This window comes from Hypoxylon fragiforme (genome assembly GCF_022984875.1).
Source record: "Hypoxylon fragiforme strain CBS 206.31 chromosome Unknown GGS25scaffold_1, whole genome shotgun sequence".
Taxonomy (NCBI): Eukaryota; Fungi; Ascomycota; class Sordariomycetes; order Xylariales; family Hypoxylaceae; genus Hypoxylon; species Hypoxylon fragiforme.
In genome coordinates this window covers 1,508,236-1,527,138 of record NW_026054756.1, presented here as the reverse complement: position 1 = coordinate 1,527,138, position 18,903 = coordinate 1,508,236, and the positions used below count along the sequence as shown (strand labels likewise).

General features: G+C 46.1%; 5 protein-coding genes across 5 annotated transcripts; 1 reads left to right on the top strand and 4 right to left on the bottom strand.

Moving 5' to 3' along the window:
- Nucleotides 1-1,643: 1,643 nt before the first annotated feature.
- GGS25DRAFT_24205 (uncharacterized protein) lies at nt 1,644-2,849 on the top strand. The gene is made up of 3 exons (XM_049257123.1): nt 1,644-1,906; nt 1,970-2,284; nt 2,339-2,849. The coding sequence occupies exons 1-3, from the start codon at nt 1,708-1,710 to the stop codon at nt 2,464-2,466; spliced, it is 642 nt and encodes a 213-aa protein (XP_049121226.1). The 5' UTR covers nt 1,644-1,707; the 3' UTR covers nt 2,467-2,849.
- A 1,745-nt stretch (nt 2,850-4,594) lies between these two features.
- On the bottom strand, nt 4,595-6,600 carry GGS25DRAFT_516747 (TPR-like protein; the record flags this gene model as incomplete). Its single annotated transcript, XM_049263260.1, has 2 exons — nt 4,595-6,355; nt 6,430-6,600. 2 exons carry the CDS (start codon nt 6,598-6,600, stop codon nt 4,595-4,597), a joined length of 1,932 nt encoding a protein of 643 aa, XP_049121225.1.
- Nucleotides 6,601-7,305: 705 nt separating this feature from the next.
- GGS25DRAFT_469464 (uncharacterized protein) lies at nt 7,306-9,008 on the bottom strand. Its single transcript, XM_049259145.1, has 3 exons — nt 8,834-9,008; nt 8,372-8,737; nt 7,306-8,298 (listed from the first exon to the last, which is right to left on the bottom strand). Coding segments are annotated over exons 1-3 (831 nt in total). The 5' UTR covers nt 8,836-9,008; the 3' UTR covers nt 7,306-7,835.
- A 1,214-nt stretch (nt 9,009-10,222) lies between these two features.
- Nucleotides 10,223-12,416, bottom strand: GGS25DRAFT_24025 (uncharacterized protein). The gene is made up of 3 exons (XM_049257105.1): nt 11,799-12,416; nt 10,757-11,736; nt 10,223-10,693 (listed from the first exon to the last, which is right to left on the bottom strand). The coding sequence occupies exons 2-3, from the start codon at nt 11,676-11,678 to the stop codon at nt 10,353-10,355; spliced, it is 1,263 nt and encodes a 420-aa protein (XP_049121223.1). The 5' UTR covers nt 11,679-11,736; nt 11,799-12,416; the 3' UTR covers nt 10,223-10,352.
- Nucleotides 12,417-15,269: 2,853 nt separating this feature from the next.
- GGS25DRAFT_469459 (uncharacterized protein) lies at nt 15,270-16,573 on the bottom strand. The gene is made up of 2 exons (XM_049259144.1): nt 15,587-16,573; nt 15,270-15,525 (listed from the first exon to the last, which is right to left on the bottom strand). The coding sequence occupies exons 1-2, from the start codon at nt 15,976-15,978 to the stop codon at nt 15,297-15,299; spliced, it is 621 nt and encodes a 206-aa protein (XP_049121222.1). The 5' UTR covers nt 15,979-16,573; the 3' UTR covers nt 15,270-15,296.
- Nucleotides 16,574-18,903: the final 2,330 nt, after the last annotated feature.

Below are 18,903 nucleotides of genomic sequence, written 5' to 3'. Positions count from 1 at the left end.
TATTAAGCAGCTAGCTTGTAAAACTAACAACCCTGACGTAGCGTGCTTTTTAGGCGAAATTACAATAGCTCCACTTACTGTGCTAGGAATTGAGATTGAGTGTGTGATACCTGCTTCATGTTGCGCAACTTGGAAATTCAAGATCCTGCTGCCAACCGAACCAGTATGAATGCGTATTAAATCCCGACTTTCTTGCTTCATCCTGTCATCATTAGTAGACCTCATTAGGTACATTGAGGCTCTTCCTAGAAACCTAAATTGAAAGGAACTGAAGAAATTATTGCGAATATCAAACGCGCGAGTTTAGTAATTACCCTAATGAGGCTCAGAATGTGTGTGCCAGAGCATATGAGGGTTGGGCAAAAAACTGCTACTAGTTGATGGTTTTCACCCTATTCGAAATTTGATGGCGTCTGCTATGTATTGTACATACGTCGTACGTTTTCTCGAGTAGGTACCTCAAGTACACCCAACCAACCTGGGACCTGGGTACTATGGACATTGAAGGCACATACCAGTTTGCAATCCATGATTGTGACACAATGATGGCCTTGACGAAACGCTACACATCATCTTCGATCCAAACTCCTTGGCGCATAGATATTGTAGTACCGTTGTTGTATATCCATCAGCATTGGAATAACATCGAACTCTGTAAGTGGTCAGCACAGGCGATGGTTAAGACATATTCAGCTCGAACTCGAGAGAAACAGACCACAATGACAAAATGATAAGACATTTTTTTTGGATGTGGAGAGAGCGAGACACCACGCCGTCGCGCTTGCACTGACTGCAGGTGACTGGCCGGACCTGCATAGAACTCTCCGTTCGGCGGAATGCCCAAGGTGTGATTGGTGGAAGGGGATCTACACAAGACCCTTGTACCACTGAGTAAGATTTAGACCTATTCTTCAAGAGGAAAAGTGCACCCCGTTGAGCCGTTGGCGAGTTTAGTAAATGCATATTTTGGCATATTATACTCCTGACTAAACTCAATTGGGTCTGGTGGTCTGGATTTTAACCGTTGTTAGTTACCCTGCTATATCACGAGTCAATTCCTTGGAAGGTGCCCAGGTGTTTTTGCAAATGGCAATTTCCTGGGACGCGGCATACTCTTCAGTATGTAGACAGGTACCTACCATCCTGGCGCCTGCCCAAAATTCAACAAGGGAATTCACCTTCCAAGGTTCTTCTTTTATTCTTTCCCATCAGCTGCTCATCTCAACTTGAGTTTTCACTCTTTTTATCTTCCACCACACTCATTACATCAACTCTACATTATTCTCGTCACATTTTCCCCATATAGTCTTCTAATATTCAAGCAGCGAACAACTGGTAAGTACAATTTCCTATTACTATTTCTGTTCATACATATAGTCGCCTTCCTACATCAGTAAGCTGGCTATGTAGATCTTGGGTAGATCTGAAGAGGTCTCCGTACCTGCTAGTGCTATAACTTGCGGTGTCGCAAAGATGTCTATCGGCCTACCTATCAGATATCGCCATTGACAGAAAGAGTCCCGAGTCGCGTGCTGTGCTACTCAACATTGAACTGCCTGGCGACCTCGCGCCCACAAGCGATGTCAACCTGGAGCTCCAGCAACTGTCCCACTTTCAATTTTTGAACTCCTACTAACATCCTTCATCTTCTATAGCTCTTTTAAACTCTCCTTCATAAATATTCAGTTCAAATCACGACGAGTAAAAATGAAGTCTTTCACCATTGCCGCCATCTTGGCCGCTCTCCCGGCTTGGGTGAACGCCGTTGCCATTACCAACACTAACTTTGATGGTATTGAGGCCGGTAAGCCTTTTGAGGTTACCTGGTCCGGTGCCGCGGGACCCGTCGCTATCACCTTGAAGGACGGGGCTGCTGACAACCTTCAGACGGTGTCTGAGCTCACCTGTATGTTATTCCTAAGGTACCTTATCTAACTAATTGTGGTGGTGTTAACAATATAATCTACAGCCGGCGAGACTGACGAGAGCTTCACCTGGATTCCCTCTTCCTCTCTGCCTTCTGGCACTTACGCCCTCGAGATCAACGATGGCACTGAGGTGAACTACAGCAAGCAATTCGAGGTTGTAGGCGGTTCTGGCGCCAGCTCTTCTGCTAGCAGCACGGCTTCGTCGACTAGTGTGTCTTCGACCGTCTCGTCCACCCCCGTCTCTAGCACGACCACTAGCAGCGCTTCTGCTACTTCCTCGAGCGCCTCCGAGTCTTCGTCTTCGTCTTCTACTTCAAGTGGATCGATCACCTCGTCTAGCACACAGGCTAGCTCCAGTAAGTTGAACTTGTACCACTATTCCATAACTATCTAAGCTAACAATATTACAGCTTCTACTGGAACCCGAGCAACCTCGTCTGCGACCTCGCCAACTGTCGTGCCCAACACGAACGCCGCTCAGACGGTGGCGCCGTTTGTGGCCCCGATGCTGCTTGCCGTTGGTGCTGCTTTCCTATAAGCGCTCGGCGTGTACTCCAACCAAAATAAAACAGTATGATTATTGGTCCCTGTAAGGGTTTCGCTGTATAATAATTCTTGCTATTGCTACCTGTACAACGATTGCCCTTATTTCTTTGCAAGTGGACGGTTGATGGAAATGAAGTATTCGACCGGAGGGTTTCACTGTTCATAGGATTCCTGACGTTTGATGCGTTTATGAACGCTTTTATGGTGTGTACGTAATGTGTCTCAGACCAATAATCATTTTTGGAAGCGACAGATAGTCTCCAAAGTGAATGCAATACACAGACTGCTGTCTCTCCTATGATGATTTCAATTCCTTCAGATTAGTGTAGTCATGCTTTGATAATGTGTGATCTCAACCTAGTACGTATGAACCACGGGTAAGTGCAGTGTATGGTGTGTATTGTGTGTATCATATGATCCTTAGTATCCTACAGCTACATAAGGCAACTCGGCTATAACAAATTGCATGTTTGTCTCGGAAGCATGTCATCACCTACATACCGATCTACCTACGAGGAGGAGCTCTAACTAACCGGGCGCCTGCAGCCGAGTCGAAGACCCCGTCCTTTTCTTCTCTTCTTTCTCTCCTACTCTCATATAAGGTATGAGAACGCATCATTCTGGAATGTAGGAACCCACCAACATACCTATGTACCTAAGAATAGAGAAGAAAAACATTAAGATAAAAAAAGATAAAAGGATATAGCGTTATCGAGGATTGCAACACAATGAACACATGCGTGTCCAGGATTATTTTTTACCATGGCTTGGTGTGGGGGAAGCAAGGAGGTTTGTTGAGTCTCTGGAGTTGGTAGTATGGATGGAGCTTGGAGTTTGGAGTTTGGGGATGTAAGGGATGGAGATGGTGTAGGTAGGTATGTAGGTAAACGGTAAACTGGTGTAAATATGTAGTTATACCTAGCCTAGGTGAAAGCAAGCAGCAGGACATAACTACATACATACATAGTTAGTTACAGACAATGTTAAACATAGGTAGTACCTACATGTAAGTGCCTTCTATTTATAGATACATAGGTACATATAGGTGAAAGGAGATGTTTATACTATGTACCTAGTAGCCTAGGTACCTCTCATCATATGGCTTCGGGAGCAGGTCAGGTGGTGATGATAATGCAAAATCGCCCCCTCCCCCTCCCCCTCCCCCCTATCTGCGCATTGAACTAATATATGTAGTCTGTTAAAGGTATCCGAATGAATACCTTCCCCGTTTTCTTCTTCTTCTAGATACCTGATACCTATGTATGTTTTGAGCAATTCGTATATACATACCATGTATGTAGATCGATGTATAGATAGCTGTGATACATGCAGGTATGTACTGTACATATGTCAAATAGCTCTTCCCGCGTGGCTGATTCAGTACTAATCTAGGTTACCTACCTACGCACTTAAGTCCCAAGCCAGGCCATTCAGCTGGGGCATAAAAGCAAAAAGCAAAAAGCAAAAAGCAAAAAGAAAAAGGGGTTTATGAGGTACTGTATGTAGGTATACCTAGGTAGGCACTTTTGGACATACATACATACTATACCTACTCACTTATAGGAAGGGGCCCGGGACTAGCTTAAGCATCAAGTACCTAGGTATCTAAGTTCAGGAGATGGATGTGCAGGTATGTAGCTAGGTTAGTTAAAAAGTCGTATATCGCACACAAACAACTCGCGTAACCTAGGAGGTATCTATCACCAACACAGTAAGTAAACACGACCACAGTCACGAGAAATCAGTCACTTATAAGCGATGCTAGGTAAATTTCGACCGCTCTCAGGGCACGAAATTTCGTTGCCGCCTCTAGTAACAGAGAAGAGAATCTACAGTACTTGTTTATCCTCGACACGCTGACCTCGCAGACACTAACCAACAATCAGCTTGCACGATGTAGCCTCATATAGAAGACGAAGTTGCGTATATTCCATTCAAACAGGGCCGAAAGCTCCGTCCCATGCGACTCGAACCTTTGTTCATTGGTAGGTAGGTAGGTACATATCGAGGGACGTGTCCCAGCTACTTGACGACTCTTAATGTACGTATCGAATTTCTGCCTCTAGACCTCTCTCCCTTTCCCAGAAATGACGGAACCCCATTCTTAGAAGGTGGAATGATCAAAAGTCAATATCCCCCCTGAAGCTCTCTGGATCGACACCTGGAATAACCTTCTCCGCAAGATCTCTTCTCCCCATCTGTGTGAACACACGACGGAGTGTGTCGTACAAGTTGGTACTCCTGTTCTGCGTCGTCATGGCCTCGAGCTGGGCATCGCTCACATCTCCGCCCAGAAGTTCGCGGGCTTTCTCGCGGCCCTCCTTCTCTACTGTCTTGTGCATGTTGAGGGCGGCCAGTAGGTGGCCTGCAGCCTCGGCGTGGCATCCCATGTTGATACAACTGACTCCCAGGTTGTATCGGGCACGCACAAAGTTAGGTTGTAGCGTGAGGGCTTTCTCGTAGGCGGCGATGGCATCCTCGCTCTTACCGCTGTTGGCTAGGGTTGCACCGAGCCGGTTCCAAAGGAGGTGCTTCTGGTTTTGGCGATTTGATGCTCCGAGTTCCGTGGAAGCGAGGGCAGCTGAGAAGCAGTCCACAGCTTTGTCGTACTCCTCGGCGCCATAGAAGAGCACACCAAGACCGACTTGTACGTCGGGGTCCATATGCTCGCCGTTCGGGCTGAGGCAAGCGGCTTTGATAAACAGCTGCGTCACCCTGTCATGTAGCTGGTGGCGCTCGGTGAAGCCCAGGTCGGAGGGAGATGATAGATCACCGGGGGCGATGACCGAGGGGTATCTGATGGAGAGCCACCGCTCCAGGGTTCGGTAAGCTATGCTGTCATAGCCTTCGTTGGTATAAGAGACAGCCAAGGTCATGAGCGCAGGGGCGTTATTGGGGTCTAGGTTTTTGGCCTGTTCCAGAGCACGAATCGCGGCAGTCTCCTTTTCGTTCTGAGCCTGAGACATACCGAGCTGCACCCACGCTTCCACGTGCGTGGGGTCTTTTTGGACGGCGGCTTCGAAAGCAAGAGCGGCCAAAGAAAGATTGCCACCCTCGTCCACGATACGCATGCCCTCCTCAAATGGGTTTCCGGTTTCCTTGAAGAGGTTATCCTCTTCAAAGAGGTAATTCTCCACTTCCGGGTCATTGATTAACCTGTTGTTGCCGAATCCCCAGTCTCCGATACGGTCAGCCCAGTTGGGGTCCGTCTCCTGGACAATCCATTCCTCATCCTCAACGGCATTGGCAGCCTTGTCTGCTAAGATGCCCTTCCAAAGAGACTCGAAGTCTCCGAACTCGTTGGTTTCTGACTTCAGAATCTCCTCGTCCAACTTGTTGAGCTCTGGCTCGAGTGCCGCAGCCTCGTCCTGTTCGCCTGTTTGCTGTTCCTGAATCTCTAGTTGTTGAAACTGTTCTTCCCATTGCTGGTCGTCCAATTCCACCACCTTCTCTTTTCCTTTACCCTTCCCTTGGTCCACCGCCTCTGCAGGTTGTTGGGGCGCAGGCCGATACATAGGACCGTTGTACATACCGCTCACACCGTAGTTCATAGGCATGCCGTTCATCATTCCCATGCCCATCATAGGACTTTGATATTGCATGCCCGAGGGCATAGGGCTTGCGCGTGACGAATTTGATTGACCAGTGATTCGTTGAAACTTGGCGTAGTCTTCGGGGCCGAATTGCGTGCCCTGGGGTACCTTGAAGGCGGATTCCATAGCAGCCTGAGGGTTGTGTTGAAATTCGTTGGCCCACGCGGGTGAGGTCGAGTTGGCTCGTAGATGCACGCCATGGGCAGGGTGGTCTAATCGTATCTGGTTCATACCTTCAAGCGGCATATCGGGTAATCGTCCATTCTGTTGCAGGAACCCGTTCATCATCTGTAGTAGGCGAATATAATTAGCCTTGAAGTCTAACTAGAGAGTTGATCGCAACCATTCGTGTTCGTTCGTACCTCATCCTGTGCTCCATGTTGGGCGGCGCTTCTAAAACCGCCCATACCTCCCTGAGGAGTTCCATTTCGAAGACGATCTCTCTGCAGGCTGTTGTCTTCCTGGGTATGCTTTGTGAACTGGCTGAGCGGGTTGCCCGCAGTCGAGCACTCTGGCCCACCGAGAAAAGACATGTCGATGGCGTTTCACGTATGATCTGCTAGACACACAAGTTCGCGAAGAAAGCTATAACAATAACGACAATAGTGATGATTTCCCACACACGAAAAGCGGTTAAATGTAAGCCACCTAGGTATGTATTAAAGCTAAGATATCGTTCTTCTTGGGTGTCAGTGGCGAGAATGGCTAGGACTCGTTCTGGTAGGGATTTCGGCCTAATTTAGAGAATGAGGTTTCTCTGTACTAAATATAAGCAAACTTATTTGCAGTAAAACAAGCTATAGAGAAAACGGTAGAGTGTTTGAGGGGAGATGGAAAATTCGCATGTGAGAGGAAGTAGAAAGTTAGGAAGTAGGAAGAATAGGTAATGATTAAAGTTATGTTGTTGTTGTTGCTGCTGCTGATGTTTATTACAAATGTAGGTACCTAGGTATGTACTCCTGGGTAGGTGAGGTCACTACCTTATGTAATACCTAGTACCTAGTACGCTACTAACCTAGGTAGTTAGCGTCCCAAACCTGCCCAGTGCCCAAAGATGCCGAGGATTCCCACGGGCAAAACGGGCAAAACGGGCAAAACGGGCACAACGTTCAAGTGCTAAAGGCAAATTTCTGGGTACAAATACGAAGGTACCTCTTTCGTCCCCGCCGAGGTCAACCGTCGACCCCACCATGGACATCGTGGTTCTTTTCCATTTGATTATCATCCTATGGTACTAGGTAGCAGTCTGGTCTGGTACTAGCACGTCTAGTACAACTTGACCTACCTACTCAACTGTAGTCTGTAGGGTCTACTAATGTAGTCTGTAGGGTCTACTAATGCCAATGATGTGGGCGCAACATATTTCACATCCATTTGAATGCGAACCTATCAGCATTCAATATGGACAAGTACTTGTGCGCCCAGAAACAGAAACATTAAATATCAATCACGGATCCGGTTTCAATTAGAGGGGAGCGATTCATTGTACATTTGGTTTCCATGTAAATAAGAAAAGAGGCAATCCATTCGTGCCAATTTTGTCAGTCCGTATTAGTAGAGATAACCTCTCTACACTAGGACCTCCGAGTATTGTTACAAGTGCAATGGCCTAAGTCTCTTCCATCCTCCAGAGTAGACTTCCACCCAAGATGCCATATTGGTCATATATTGCATGTTCCATCCCATCGTTAACGTTTCATGAACATATGATCACGGCCACCTAGGCTCGAGGCATGAGGCATGAGGCATCGTCAGCTTTGAGATCCATTTACATCATGGGGTTGCGCGAACCACTTCCTCCTCTTGTGGGGTCCCGGCGACCCTGCGCGTAGTCGATGCGCAGAGGTCGGCCACCCATGGTAGCATTGGTAAGAACCTCGTACGCCTTCTTCGCAAGCTCGATATCCGCAAAGTCAGCGTGGGCGAATCCACGGGGCCAGCCAGTGTTGCGGTCGACAGCGACGCGAACATCCGTAACACCATCCAGAGACTCAAAGAGCTTGTTCAGATCGGCATCCGAAGTCTCATAGGGGATGTTGCCAATGTAGATTGACGTTGACGGTTGTCCCGGGGATGATGAAGGGTTGCGCTGCTCCATTGAACCTCTCTCGGAGTTGTTGCTGTCCTTTCTGTGTGCTACAATGATTCGTCGACCATGCCAGAAAGATTGATTGGCCTCCTGGACCGCGCGGTCCGCAGCCTCTTGCGTGGTGTAGGTGATGAAACCGAAACTTGCCATTGAGTTAGCAGATGTATAACATGGCTATCATGAAAGATGGGATTGAATTGGTGCAGTTCACTTACCCTCTGCTTAGTCCGCGACCGTCTCGTAGGATGTGGATGAGACTAATCTCGCCGTACTTGCCGAAGGCTTCTTGAATGTGCACATCGGTAGCATCAAATGTGACATTGCTGACAAATACGGTGAAACCGGCCCTCTGGCGTTCTTGAATACTCTGGGACTCCACAGGAGGAGAGGCTCCATTCTCACCCTCCTCTTGAGCAGCTCGCGAGGTCTGGGAGAAGTTGCGAGCCAGAGGTAGCATAACAGCCGGTCGCGCAGTCATCTTACCAATGTTCATGGCGAATAGCGCGACCTGCTGGCGAGGCTTAGCGACAACCATGGTTGAAGAGCATGCTGCACGAGCAGCAGCACGACGAAGGGAATGCCTATTGGATTCCAAGTATCAGCGTCAATTATTCATATAAATCAGATAGTGAGGATGGTGAGGAGAGTGAGGAGAGTGAGGCATTGAGACTCCTTACATTTTGATGTTGGTTTTCCTGACGCAAGAATACTAGAAAGATTGATAACCTGTTGAACGAATTGAAGAATTGTAAGAATCTGGCTGTGAAGTTGTTGGTGAGTTGGTGAACTTAACGGACCTGCGAACTTTAAGAATCTTTTGGAAAATTTTATTAATGGGAAAAATTTTGTATTTTTTTTACAATCGATACTGCTAGGTGAAATGCTAAGTTCTGCCCCACCTTCGCTAGTACACCTTGGGTTAGCTCATACTGGCATCTACCACTTTAGTCAGCCTAGCTTAGTCCGCACACGCAACTTTTAAACTTTCGACGTTGAAATCTTTATCATAGCCCTGCTAGAGTACAGTAAAGTAGTACAGTGCATACTGTACAAACCGTACTTTGCACGACTTAACTTCCAAACTTGCTGGGTAGTTGATTGTAAAATTTTTGATCTTCAGGGCTATGAATGGATATCACAGCAGTATACACTGTACAGCGCTGGTGTCGTTTGAGTACCTGGGCAATACTACTTAGTACTAAGGTTAGCTAACTAAGGTCAGTAGTATGAAGCCACAACATTCTTCAAGAAAAGGAGGAACCATCGCCCCGAAAAACCCTCACTGAAAATCATGTTTCTCAATATAGAATCATATAGTATGTGATGTGGATGTTGTAGCATCACACATCTTCGCTCTCGGAGCTTATATTTTTTTTTTATGATTCGGGTAGGTGGCCGAACCTCAGTGGATCGTTACACGCTATCCTAATAACTCCCACCGCAGCCGAGTAACCTTTCCCCCCTTTCTCGCTTTTCACGGTGATTCCTCTCCTTTTCCAACCCATCCATCCATCCATCCATCCATCCATACCTAGCTAGGTCCCTACCCTCTCATGGGTACCCACGTTCGTAGACCTCAAAATAACCCAAAAAAAAAACATAGCACAAGTATAGTAGCCGGTAATAACACGGCGGGTATATATGTATACAAACATTTCAACAGAACCAACGCTAGAACGACGGTAAGGAGGAATGCGACAACGCTCATCCTCGTAAAAGCCGTCGAGAATCGAAATCGTCCATCTAGCTAGCCATCCGTTACTCATATTACATCTTATGAGGTTCGTGCTCCCCTTGACGATTAGAACCCCGAAGTTTCCCAGTTGTTGGAAAGTTGGAAGATAGAGGCGATTGGGCGATGGCTGGTTGGCAACCTGACCCTCAACAGCCAATGGCAAGCCGCGAGTCTTTCGAAACCACTCGTCTCGCGGCATCATCAACGCCCCCAGCGTCAAACGCTAGATAATAGTAAACTTAATCCCGACACAGTATTCTCCGTGCCAATTCCATGTACGCCTTGAGTTTTGAGTGCTCGTCGACGAACCGCCAAAAGCAAATGAGGGCGGGCAGTGACCGTCGACTCACACGGGGTATCGATAATAACGCCCTGGAATATTCTACTTTTGATGGTTGCCGCTCCCAGTATGACAACGTTTACAACTAAAGGAAATATAAGTGATTGTGGTCGTTTGCCCCTTAAAACCGATCCGAACGAAATCCATTGGGCCTTTGCCCCTCGTACTGGACACCCGTCATAGACTCTGGGGCGTTAAGTGCTCGTAGAGGAGGTAACTCTGGTCGCTGTGCTCTTCCATACGGATCTTGTGCATAGGGGTCCCCGGAGGGTTGTGACGGTATGGGTGGATTTGCTGGGCCTTGGTTTGGCGGTAAGGCCGGCAAGTTTCCTCGAAGCTGCGCATTCTCCATGCGCATCCTTTCCAACTCCCGTCTCAGCATTTCGGATTCCTGCATCGCATTTTGATAGTGCCCCGAAATATTCTTGATAGTATCTGTTTGCTTTTGATGTTCGGCGATAGCTAAGCAAAGTAAGTATTAAAAGTAAGAGCATGTATTTTTCTTTGGACAAGAGAGGAACATACCCTTTGTTAGAATCTCCCACTTGGAGGCCTTAGACCCTCTTTCCTGCGGCATCAAATCGCGCAGCTGGTCAAACAACTCCTTCATCTCTGTCCTCCTCTTCCGCTCTGCCAACTTATGACTCTGTCGAAGTTCAGGGGTTCTACTATATGGTTGATTGCCATTATGTGGACTGGATTCCTCACTATGAATGTCCGAAAGCTGCTTGTGTTGAAGGGTGTGGTGGTGGATCGTTTGTTGGAAATCCGGCCCTAGGCCATCGTCGAGTCGCCGTTGCCCAGGAGGTAGCCGAGACTCGGTGGTGAACTGACTACTAGCAATTGAATCGGCAATGCTGCTCCGCCTTGAGTCGAAAAATGTATGATTGCCAAGCGAAGAAGGTAACCGTTGTATCTCCTCTTCCGGGAACGCCCAGGCTTGGCCCTTCGTTGGTTCTGCTGCCCTAGCAACACTGCTCGTAGCAGGACCAGTGATGGCAGGGGCAGTTCGGGATGTCTTAGTACCATGTTGGCCTTCGGGAGTGCGCTCGACGTTCGGTTGATACCCATTGGATATTCTGTGTACGGATAGATGGTCCATTCCCACGCGGGGGTTCCGCTGTTGTGCTAAACTGCCCTGGATCGAAGTTGTCGACTGATTCTGGCTCGCGTAAGGTGAATTGCCCAATCTCATATCTCCAAAGCCCTGATTAATCCTACTATCCACGCTCTCCCGCCGCGATTCTGATCCAGCGCTCGTCAAACCAGCCTGTATAGAGTCCAACGATTGAGGTCGGTCGAAACGTCCATTGCCTGGGGATGTCGGCGAGACCATTGATGCTACGCTCATGTTACTTGCGGGGGATACTAGTGGCTGAGGGATTAAAGTCGTAGTAGTCGGAGATGGGGTCTTTTCTTGCACGGAATGGTAGACACTGAGCCCCATTATACCTGACGCTGCCGAAGTGTCTATGGATAGGTTACAGTTAGCGAACCCGGCTACTCTAGTTCTAGTCTTAGCAATTTGATACGCGGTTCTACATACGCTTGCTAGATGCATCCGTACTTGAGTAATATGCCGAGTCACGATTCTCTTCGGGTGCGTTTAAAACTGTAGCCAGCGGGAGCTTCTGCGACGCAGGTCGAGGATGTTCCGTCGCCATTTTTGCTTTTTGGGGGTTTTTGGGCTTTCCTTTTTAAACTCAGTGTTTAACAAATATTATATTCCAGTAAAAGTAGTGTTGCCGACGTAACAGAGGTCTATTGCAAGACCCCAGCGAGGGAGGCGTGCCGTAGCAACGTCGCGTCGTAGGTAGTTGCTAACCTCCCTACTTAACAATAACAAATGAGAGCGGCGATGGCGAACGCGAAGGGGGTAGTATAAGGTTGCGCTTGAAAGTTCGGCTTTAAGAATGAAAATTTACTTCGGCCAGTAGGTTTAAACAGCATTGACACTAGACATCCAATTACAAACTAGGCGCAACTGGATGATTATCAAAGCCTCAAGCGTTGTTAAGTTAGTAATGCGAAATGGACGTGGAGTATAGTAAAGGCAGGTGGAGAGATAGAGTGATAAAGAGAGAAAAGAGTTCAACGAGTCAACTCCTATTATGTAGGTTATAGTTGTGGTAACGGGTAATGTAAGATTTGACGTGTTGTAGTATGTAGTGGTGTGTAGGTAAGATAGGTAGGCAGGTAACGTATAGGCTTAGGTCTAGCTATAGGTGTAGATGTAGGTATGTAGGCGGCGAACATAGAACGACAGTTGAGGAACGTCAGAAGCGTCAAGAGTTTATTTGGTACCAGCACCCTAACGAAACGTGCGGCATAACGACGGGCTTGAGCTTGGACGTGGGCGAGAAAGTGTTAAAAAAGAGAGAGAGCTGGTTGAAATGAAATTTTTGGATAGGTTAGAGAGAATAGACCATAGCCCCCAAATCAGAAAATAAAGTACTTGTACATTGATGTATCCAGGTCAGCGCAGGGCTTTGAAGTAGAGCAGGGCTTGCCGTTATGTATGGATGTATTGTACTATGTACGTATAGGTAGGATGTAGGCAGGTGTGTATGGATGTAGTATGTAGGTCAACTACTAGTAATGACAGGTACATACGATACAACTTGAATTGAGTTGAGGGTGGTAGGGGGGGGGGGGGGGGGGGTTAAGTCTTTTCTTCTTTTTTCTTCCTTCGTCTCTACTAACTTTTAATGTAACTACCTAGTAGTGACTGGAGTTCTGATTGGGGGGGAGAAGGAGCAACTCTTCTTATTAGAATTGAAAGGTCAATGGAGAGAGAATCAATAGGTACCGGTAAGTCTAAAAAAATAAAAATAAATAAAAATAAAAAAAGGGTCAGGGGAGTACATACCTACATAGTATTAACACTTATGTATCCCCTTGTTGAATCGAAGGAGGGAGACCCTGTTGTGGAGGAACTGCCAGAGAATGGCAGGTGAAAATAAAAAAGCCGAGAGGACGGCCATTTCCATTCCCATTCCCATTCCCATTCCTACATGTACAAGAAACATTGAATATTCCTAGAAATAGCAAAGCCACATGTATGTAGTCATGCCCCTTTGCCAGGTGCCCATTAGAACACCATTAGACAATCCATCGGGCTTCTGACTAAGGGATTTGTCGCATGGCTATTTCTAGGAAGATTCAATGTTGAGTGCTACATAATAGACAAAATAGTACATACATACTAACATAGTATGTAATAAGTGGTATCGTAGTGTAGATTGAGAAAGATTGGGGAAGATTGCTTGGCTGGGATACTCGGATGAAGAGTATACAGTACCTGCGGAGCCCTGGATTTTTAGCTAGCGTGCCACTAATGCGGCGCTCTCGTTTCTTTTTCCTCGTGGCTTGTCCAAGTACTAAGCACACGTGAGGAAAGTCCAGCAGGGATATCGTCGCCCATGTGCATGGGAAAGTGGAGAGAACCATGCACAGGACGGCTGGGTGGTCGACATGGGAGTTCAGAGGTACGCCATCTCATGTAAGTACCTATTAACTATATTGTACCAGGTACTACCATTCCTAGTACTAGGTATCATCAGCACATACATATGTAGTACATAGTTACTTCTAGTTAGTATCCATCATTCATCATACCTAGTACTAGGCAATATACCGGCAAGTGCCAAGCACAGGGTATATACTATTACATGTACATGTGTATACATTTGTAATACTTTGATGTACTACAACAAATTGATGATTAAACACAATAGCATTGATAAAATGATAGCATGTAGAGTATCTGAAATAGGATTATATGTATTTTACATGTAGTCTACTTTTAAGCTTTAATGATTTAAATGAACTATGTTGATGGACATCTGACTTGAGTACATTGATAATCTACATACTATGTAGTACAATGCATATAATGCCGTTACTACGCATACATACGCTTAACAGAGGTCAACCAAGTTGAGCCAACATTGAACCTACATAATACACATATGTACATATGTAGGTAATCATTAGAAGTACAATACATAACATACATATTGCATACAGGTAACAGGATTGCGCTGAAATGAGTGAACTTTGGATAGGATTTAGATCGAGCATCAGCGAAAGACTGATGCTCGGACAAACGACCAAAAGGGCCTACTCTATCTACTCTATGACCTTCTATGACTTCAATGATTCCTCTTTCCGACGTTTGGAGCGACCGAGTAACTGACGACAAAGAGGAGAAAAGAAGGGGAATACTCTTGTTAATGATGGGAGGAATTCAAACGCTCTTGAAAACAGATTGATGTTTTCTTTTTCTTATAACATTGACTGCAGGTAATAGGTAGTAAGGTACATGTTTATATACACGTGTAGTATACTGCCTATGGAGTACATACTACTAATACCTAGCAGGACGTAGAAGGATTGGGGTCGGTTGAGTTTGCCGCTCGGATCGAGCCCTGGCTGCCCTAGAGGCCTAACGATGTTGCAAGAGCACTAGGGGCAACATATCCGAAGGGGGAGGGTACCCAAGGCTTCAAGCTCGTCCCTGTAAAAGGGAACAAGCAAGGTATAGGGTGGCTCGTGCTGGTGTCAATGCCGGATACCTAGGTAGTACAACTTATACATATCAAGCGCTTGTTGGTAACAGGTAACACGGATGCATGATATTACGAAGTGGTGAAGACCTTGCAGTATTCTTTTCTTTTTTCCCTTCTTTTCTAAACTATCTTTCATAGGTTAACTAATGGTTGTTGGTTTCATACAACAATCAATAATCAGCCGAGGAACATACTACACACATACTATAAACTTCACATTCTACCTAGCTCAAATTACCCCTATTATCATAGCCCTGGAAGTCTGTACGACAGAATAGTTACCTATAAGACGAATAAAATATTAACTAAAGGCAGCGGCACAAATGCAGCTACCGGAATTAATACCGCTACTTACGTTTTGCACTAGATATGTATGTTGAGCTTAGGTACCTACTATCTGGTCTGAATTACTACAACACGTCACAATATATTGCAGCTCTTGAGTCTTTATAATCAATGCCAAGAAATTATAGAATCAAAAGTCACTCAATTACCTAGTAACCGGATGCAAAAGCATAATGTACAGCGACGTTGCCGTCGGTGTCCCTGAAGAGCAATGATGCCCCGAAGACGACAACAAGTACAGTACATTTGCTGGAGCCTTCGAAACGGTGCCTTGGCTGCCTACGATCTTCCCGCCGCCACGTGAGCTGTACATAACTAACCCTACAGTGCCATTGTGCTGGCCTGATTCGATAGATTGGAAGGCCAAGGCCCGCAGTGCTTGCATTGTGCAAGGTTAGCGGTCGAAGCTCGACACACACACATATGTAGTTATACATACATAATACATAAGGTAGGTACCATTATGCACCAGATCCCACCAAAAGTATGCGGGGTGCGTTCCCTGCGGATAGCTTCCGATAGACCTGTCAGGATTGATCGTGTGGCTCGCAAGGCTGCTACATACGACAGATTGGAGTTTCCCCTATTATTATACCGCCCGCTCTTGCGACACATAACTGTACGATCAACGAGGGAACAGAAACAAAAACAAGCTTCTCCTCGCCGCTGCCATTGGCTGGCCTTGTTATCCACGGGCGGTGAAGATGCCAATTGACACATAAGATAAAACCAGGGATCCAAGCAGCCTGACGCCGCACAATCTCTTAAGAAAGTATATACATATACATAACTAGTACTAGGTAGCACTAAACTATTACTGGTATTGTACATAGGTAGCAGCGGTATCTTACATGGCCCTGACGAGGTGTAACTGGCTTGCCGATAGGTTCCCGTTTCGTGGGAAGGAAATATGGAGGCAACAAAGCTGCCAGCGCTTCAGTTGGTCGGAAACGGCTGATCTTCAAATCCCTTGTCTCGGGGGGTCGAGGTTGTTACTACATACATCCATTGTAAATTCATACCTAGGTAGGTAATAGGTTTACATACTATGTAGGTACATGTATAATACATAAACGTATTGCAGGTAATACATAACTAAGCTCTAATGCAGACATTCAGTTCCCCCAATACCTATTCTATCAAAACTATTAAAGCGCATCGTCGATAATGCGCAAGTAGGTATAAGGAGGCAGGCTCTGTCAGTCTTAGTCAGATGGGGATTGCGAAGTGCTCGTCAAGAACGGCAGTTGCTTAGGTCTCTTTGACAAATCATAATGGAGGATTATATATTATATGTAGGCGGTAGGTATGTAATGGGACGTATGTATGTGTGCTGTACCCCGTGTCACCACATCTGAAGATGGAGTACATGTAATTATATACCACCTACCTACCTGCCTACCTACCTACATGTACTATATATACATCTACGTAGGTCCTACATATATGTAGTTATATACCTGGCAATGTAGTACAATGTCGTCGTCGCCGACCAAACGAGTCCCTTATTTACTACGTACCTAAGTAACCTAGGTAGATACGGTAGATACTCTCCACGAATGATTCCCTTCACCCCTCCTCTACACGAGCTTCCTGCATTCTTGGGACCGGGAGACCTATCGCGGGGCTTCGCCAAGGAGGAGCACACGCGTCGCGCAACAAACATAGGATTTGAGTAATGCGCAAGTACATAAATTTCTTCAACTCTTCATACTTTTCCACCTGTCATCCATCGGTGTGCCATCCATCAATCCATCATATATCACTTTCGGTGTGCCGCACAGCCTTCTTACATAGTAGTCCCTACACTCTAGTCTCTAATATTAGTGGTCTCCCGCGGGAAGTAAGAAATAATAAGAGGAGGACAGAGAGCCTCGGGATGGGATGTGGGAGACAGACAGACAGACAGACAGACAGTGATATGATATCCGGATCGCTAACTGGAGGAGGGATATATATCTCTTGTCTTGCAGAACTCCCGCGCCTCATGCATGTCTGGGATGAGACCTTACCCAGCGCTTTTGCGGTCAGCGAATGGGAAGTTTGAAAGTCCGTACGACGTAAAGGGCACTTGATATGTTGGTTGCAGATGAGTGAGATGGATGTGTGCATCCAAAGTGTATGCATGTACCTATTTGTATACCTATCTTAGGCTACCTACCGGCCTATACCTATATAGGTATACAAGTGGAGGTCATCACAAGCCGTTTTCCCTCGTTTCCCTCGTTTTTTATGCAACTATATGCACCATAATTAGTATAATTAAAGTCGTAGATTCGAGCCTAAATCTTCCACGTGGTTATCGACGGCGTTCCACATGATGCCTACATGTCTAGTATACTAGTATATAGGTATCTCCTACATGTGTGTACATGGTACTGCATGAAGGCAAGTATACCACCACAATATCTAGATGTTTTCCGACCTCGTTAAACTGTTCTAGACAAAGAATAATCTTAATTATCACTTCATTATTCCATAATAACAGCTGTTATTTCAACGTTATTACTAGGTAAGGTAAGATAAGGTATTGTGCACTTTGGGGGCTTTAACGATACTTTTCAATAGGATAGGTATCAAATACTACGTACCTATGACTATTTGAAGACTATTTTCTTTCATTATTCGTATTTTCTTTGGTTTCATCTCAGATTTTCATAAAACTATCGTCTGGCTTTTCCAGGCTTGTTGTTTCTATCCCCTTCCCCCCATCCCCATCCCCCTTCGCTTCTTCCCCCCCCCCCAAATCCCCCCCAAATTTCTACCAAGTGTGGGCGCGGCATGCGGCATGCCACGTTCCTCATACACTTTAAAGGGAATTTTCCCTTGGTTAGTGCCTCCGCCACATCCCTGAACTGCCTGATTCCCTGCCCCAAGTTTGCCAAGCTTCGCCAGGCATCGAACCCCCTGCTGTGTAGCAGTGTAGCAGTAGTAAGGCTAGGGAGTTCCGGCAGGGGGGAGGGTTCGGTGATTCTCGTCATTTCGGGAGTAAGATCCAAGTCCTAGCTCGGCCGTTCCCTAATTCTTTTTGCGCCGAGTTCTGTATTATTATTCGATTGTGCCCAGATCTGATATTGAAGGCAACAAGCCCTATGTTGGTCCGTGATATTTCTAAGACCCCTGATAATTGTAGCAAAAAAAGCAGAAGTTCTCGAAGGGAATCTTTTGCTATGTTGCATAACAGCCACATATTACACTAGATTAGATACATAGTAGGTAGTGTACTCAGACTATTCCATCAGCTTTATGGCACATCGTCTATTCCTGATAGGGTATGGTGCTCGCACGATAATTCCTATGCTTCCCCATTTCACTACACTTAATCAGGTACATAGTATTTTCTTCTTAACCCTTTTCTGCTTACTGTATCTGCAGTATAAGCGCGCCAGGGAGAGTTTAGGGGGATACAGCCAACCCCCTTTGAGGATCAGCGACCTTTACATAGTACCAACGTGGTATGCAGTATCTACCGAGAGGTATAGTAACAATAGCCCACCCATAAGCAATGCACGTGTGTTAGGTAAGTGCCTATGTAGTATACTACGTACATAATGCATACCTCTATATATATATATATATATATGTATACCGACCTACCTACCTAGGCATACTAAGGCCGGAAGGAATGTGATGTGCTGGTGTAAGTGACAACCACATAAAGTCAAGCCGCCGTGTAGCTCAGTTATGGTCACTTCGGGCCGGGGAAAGGATAAATATCACATACGAGGTCCAACCTGACTTGTGGAGTTGAATGTG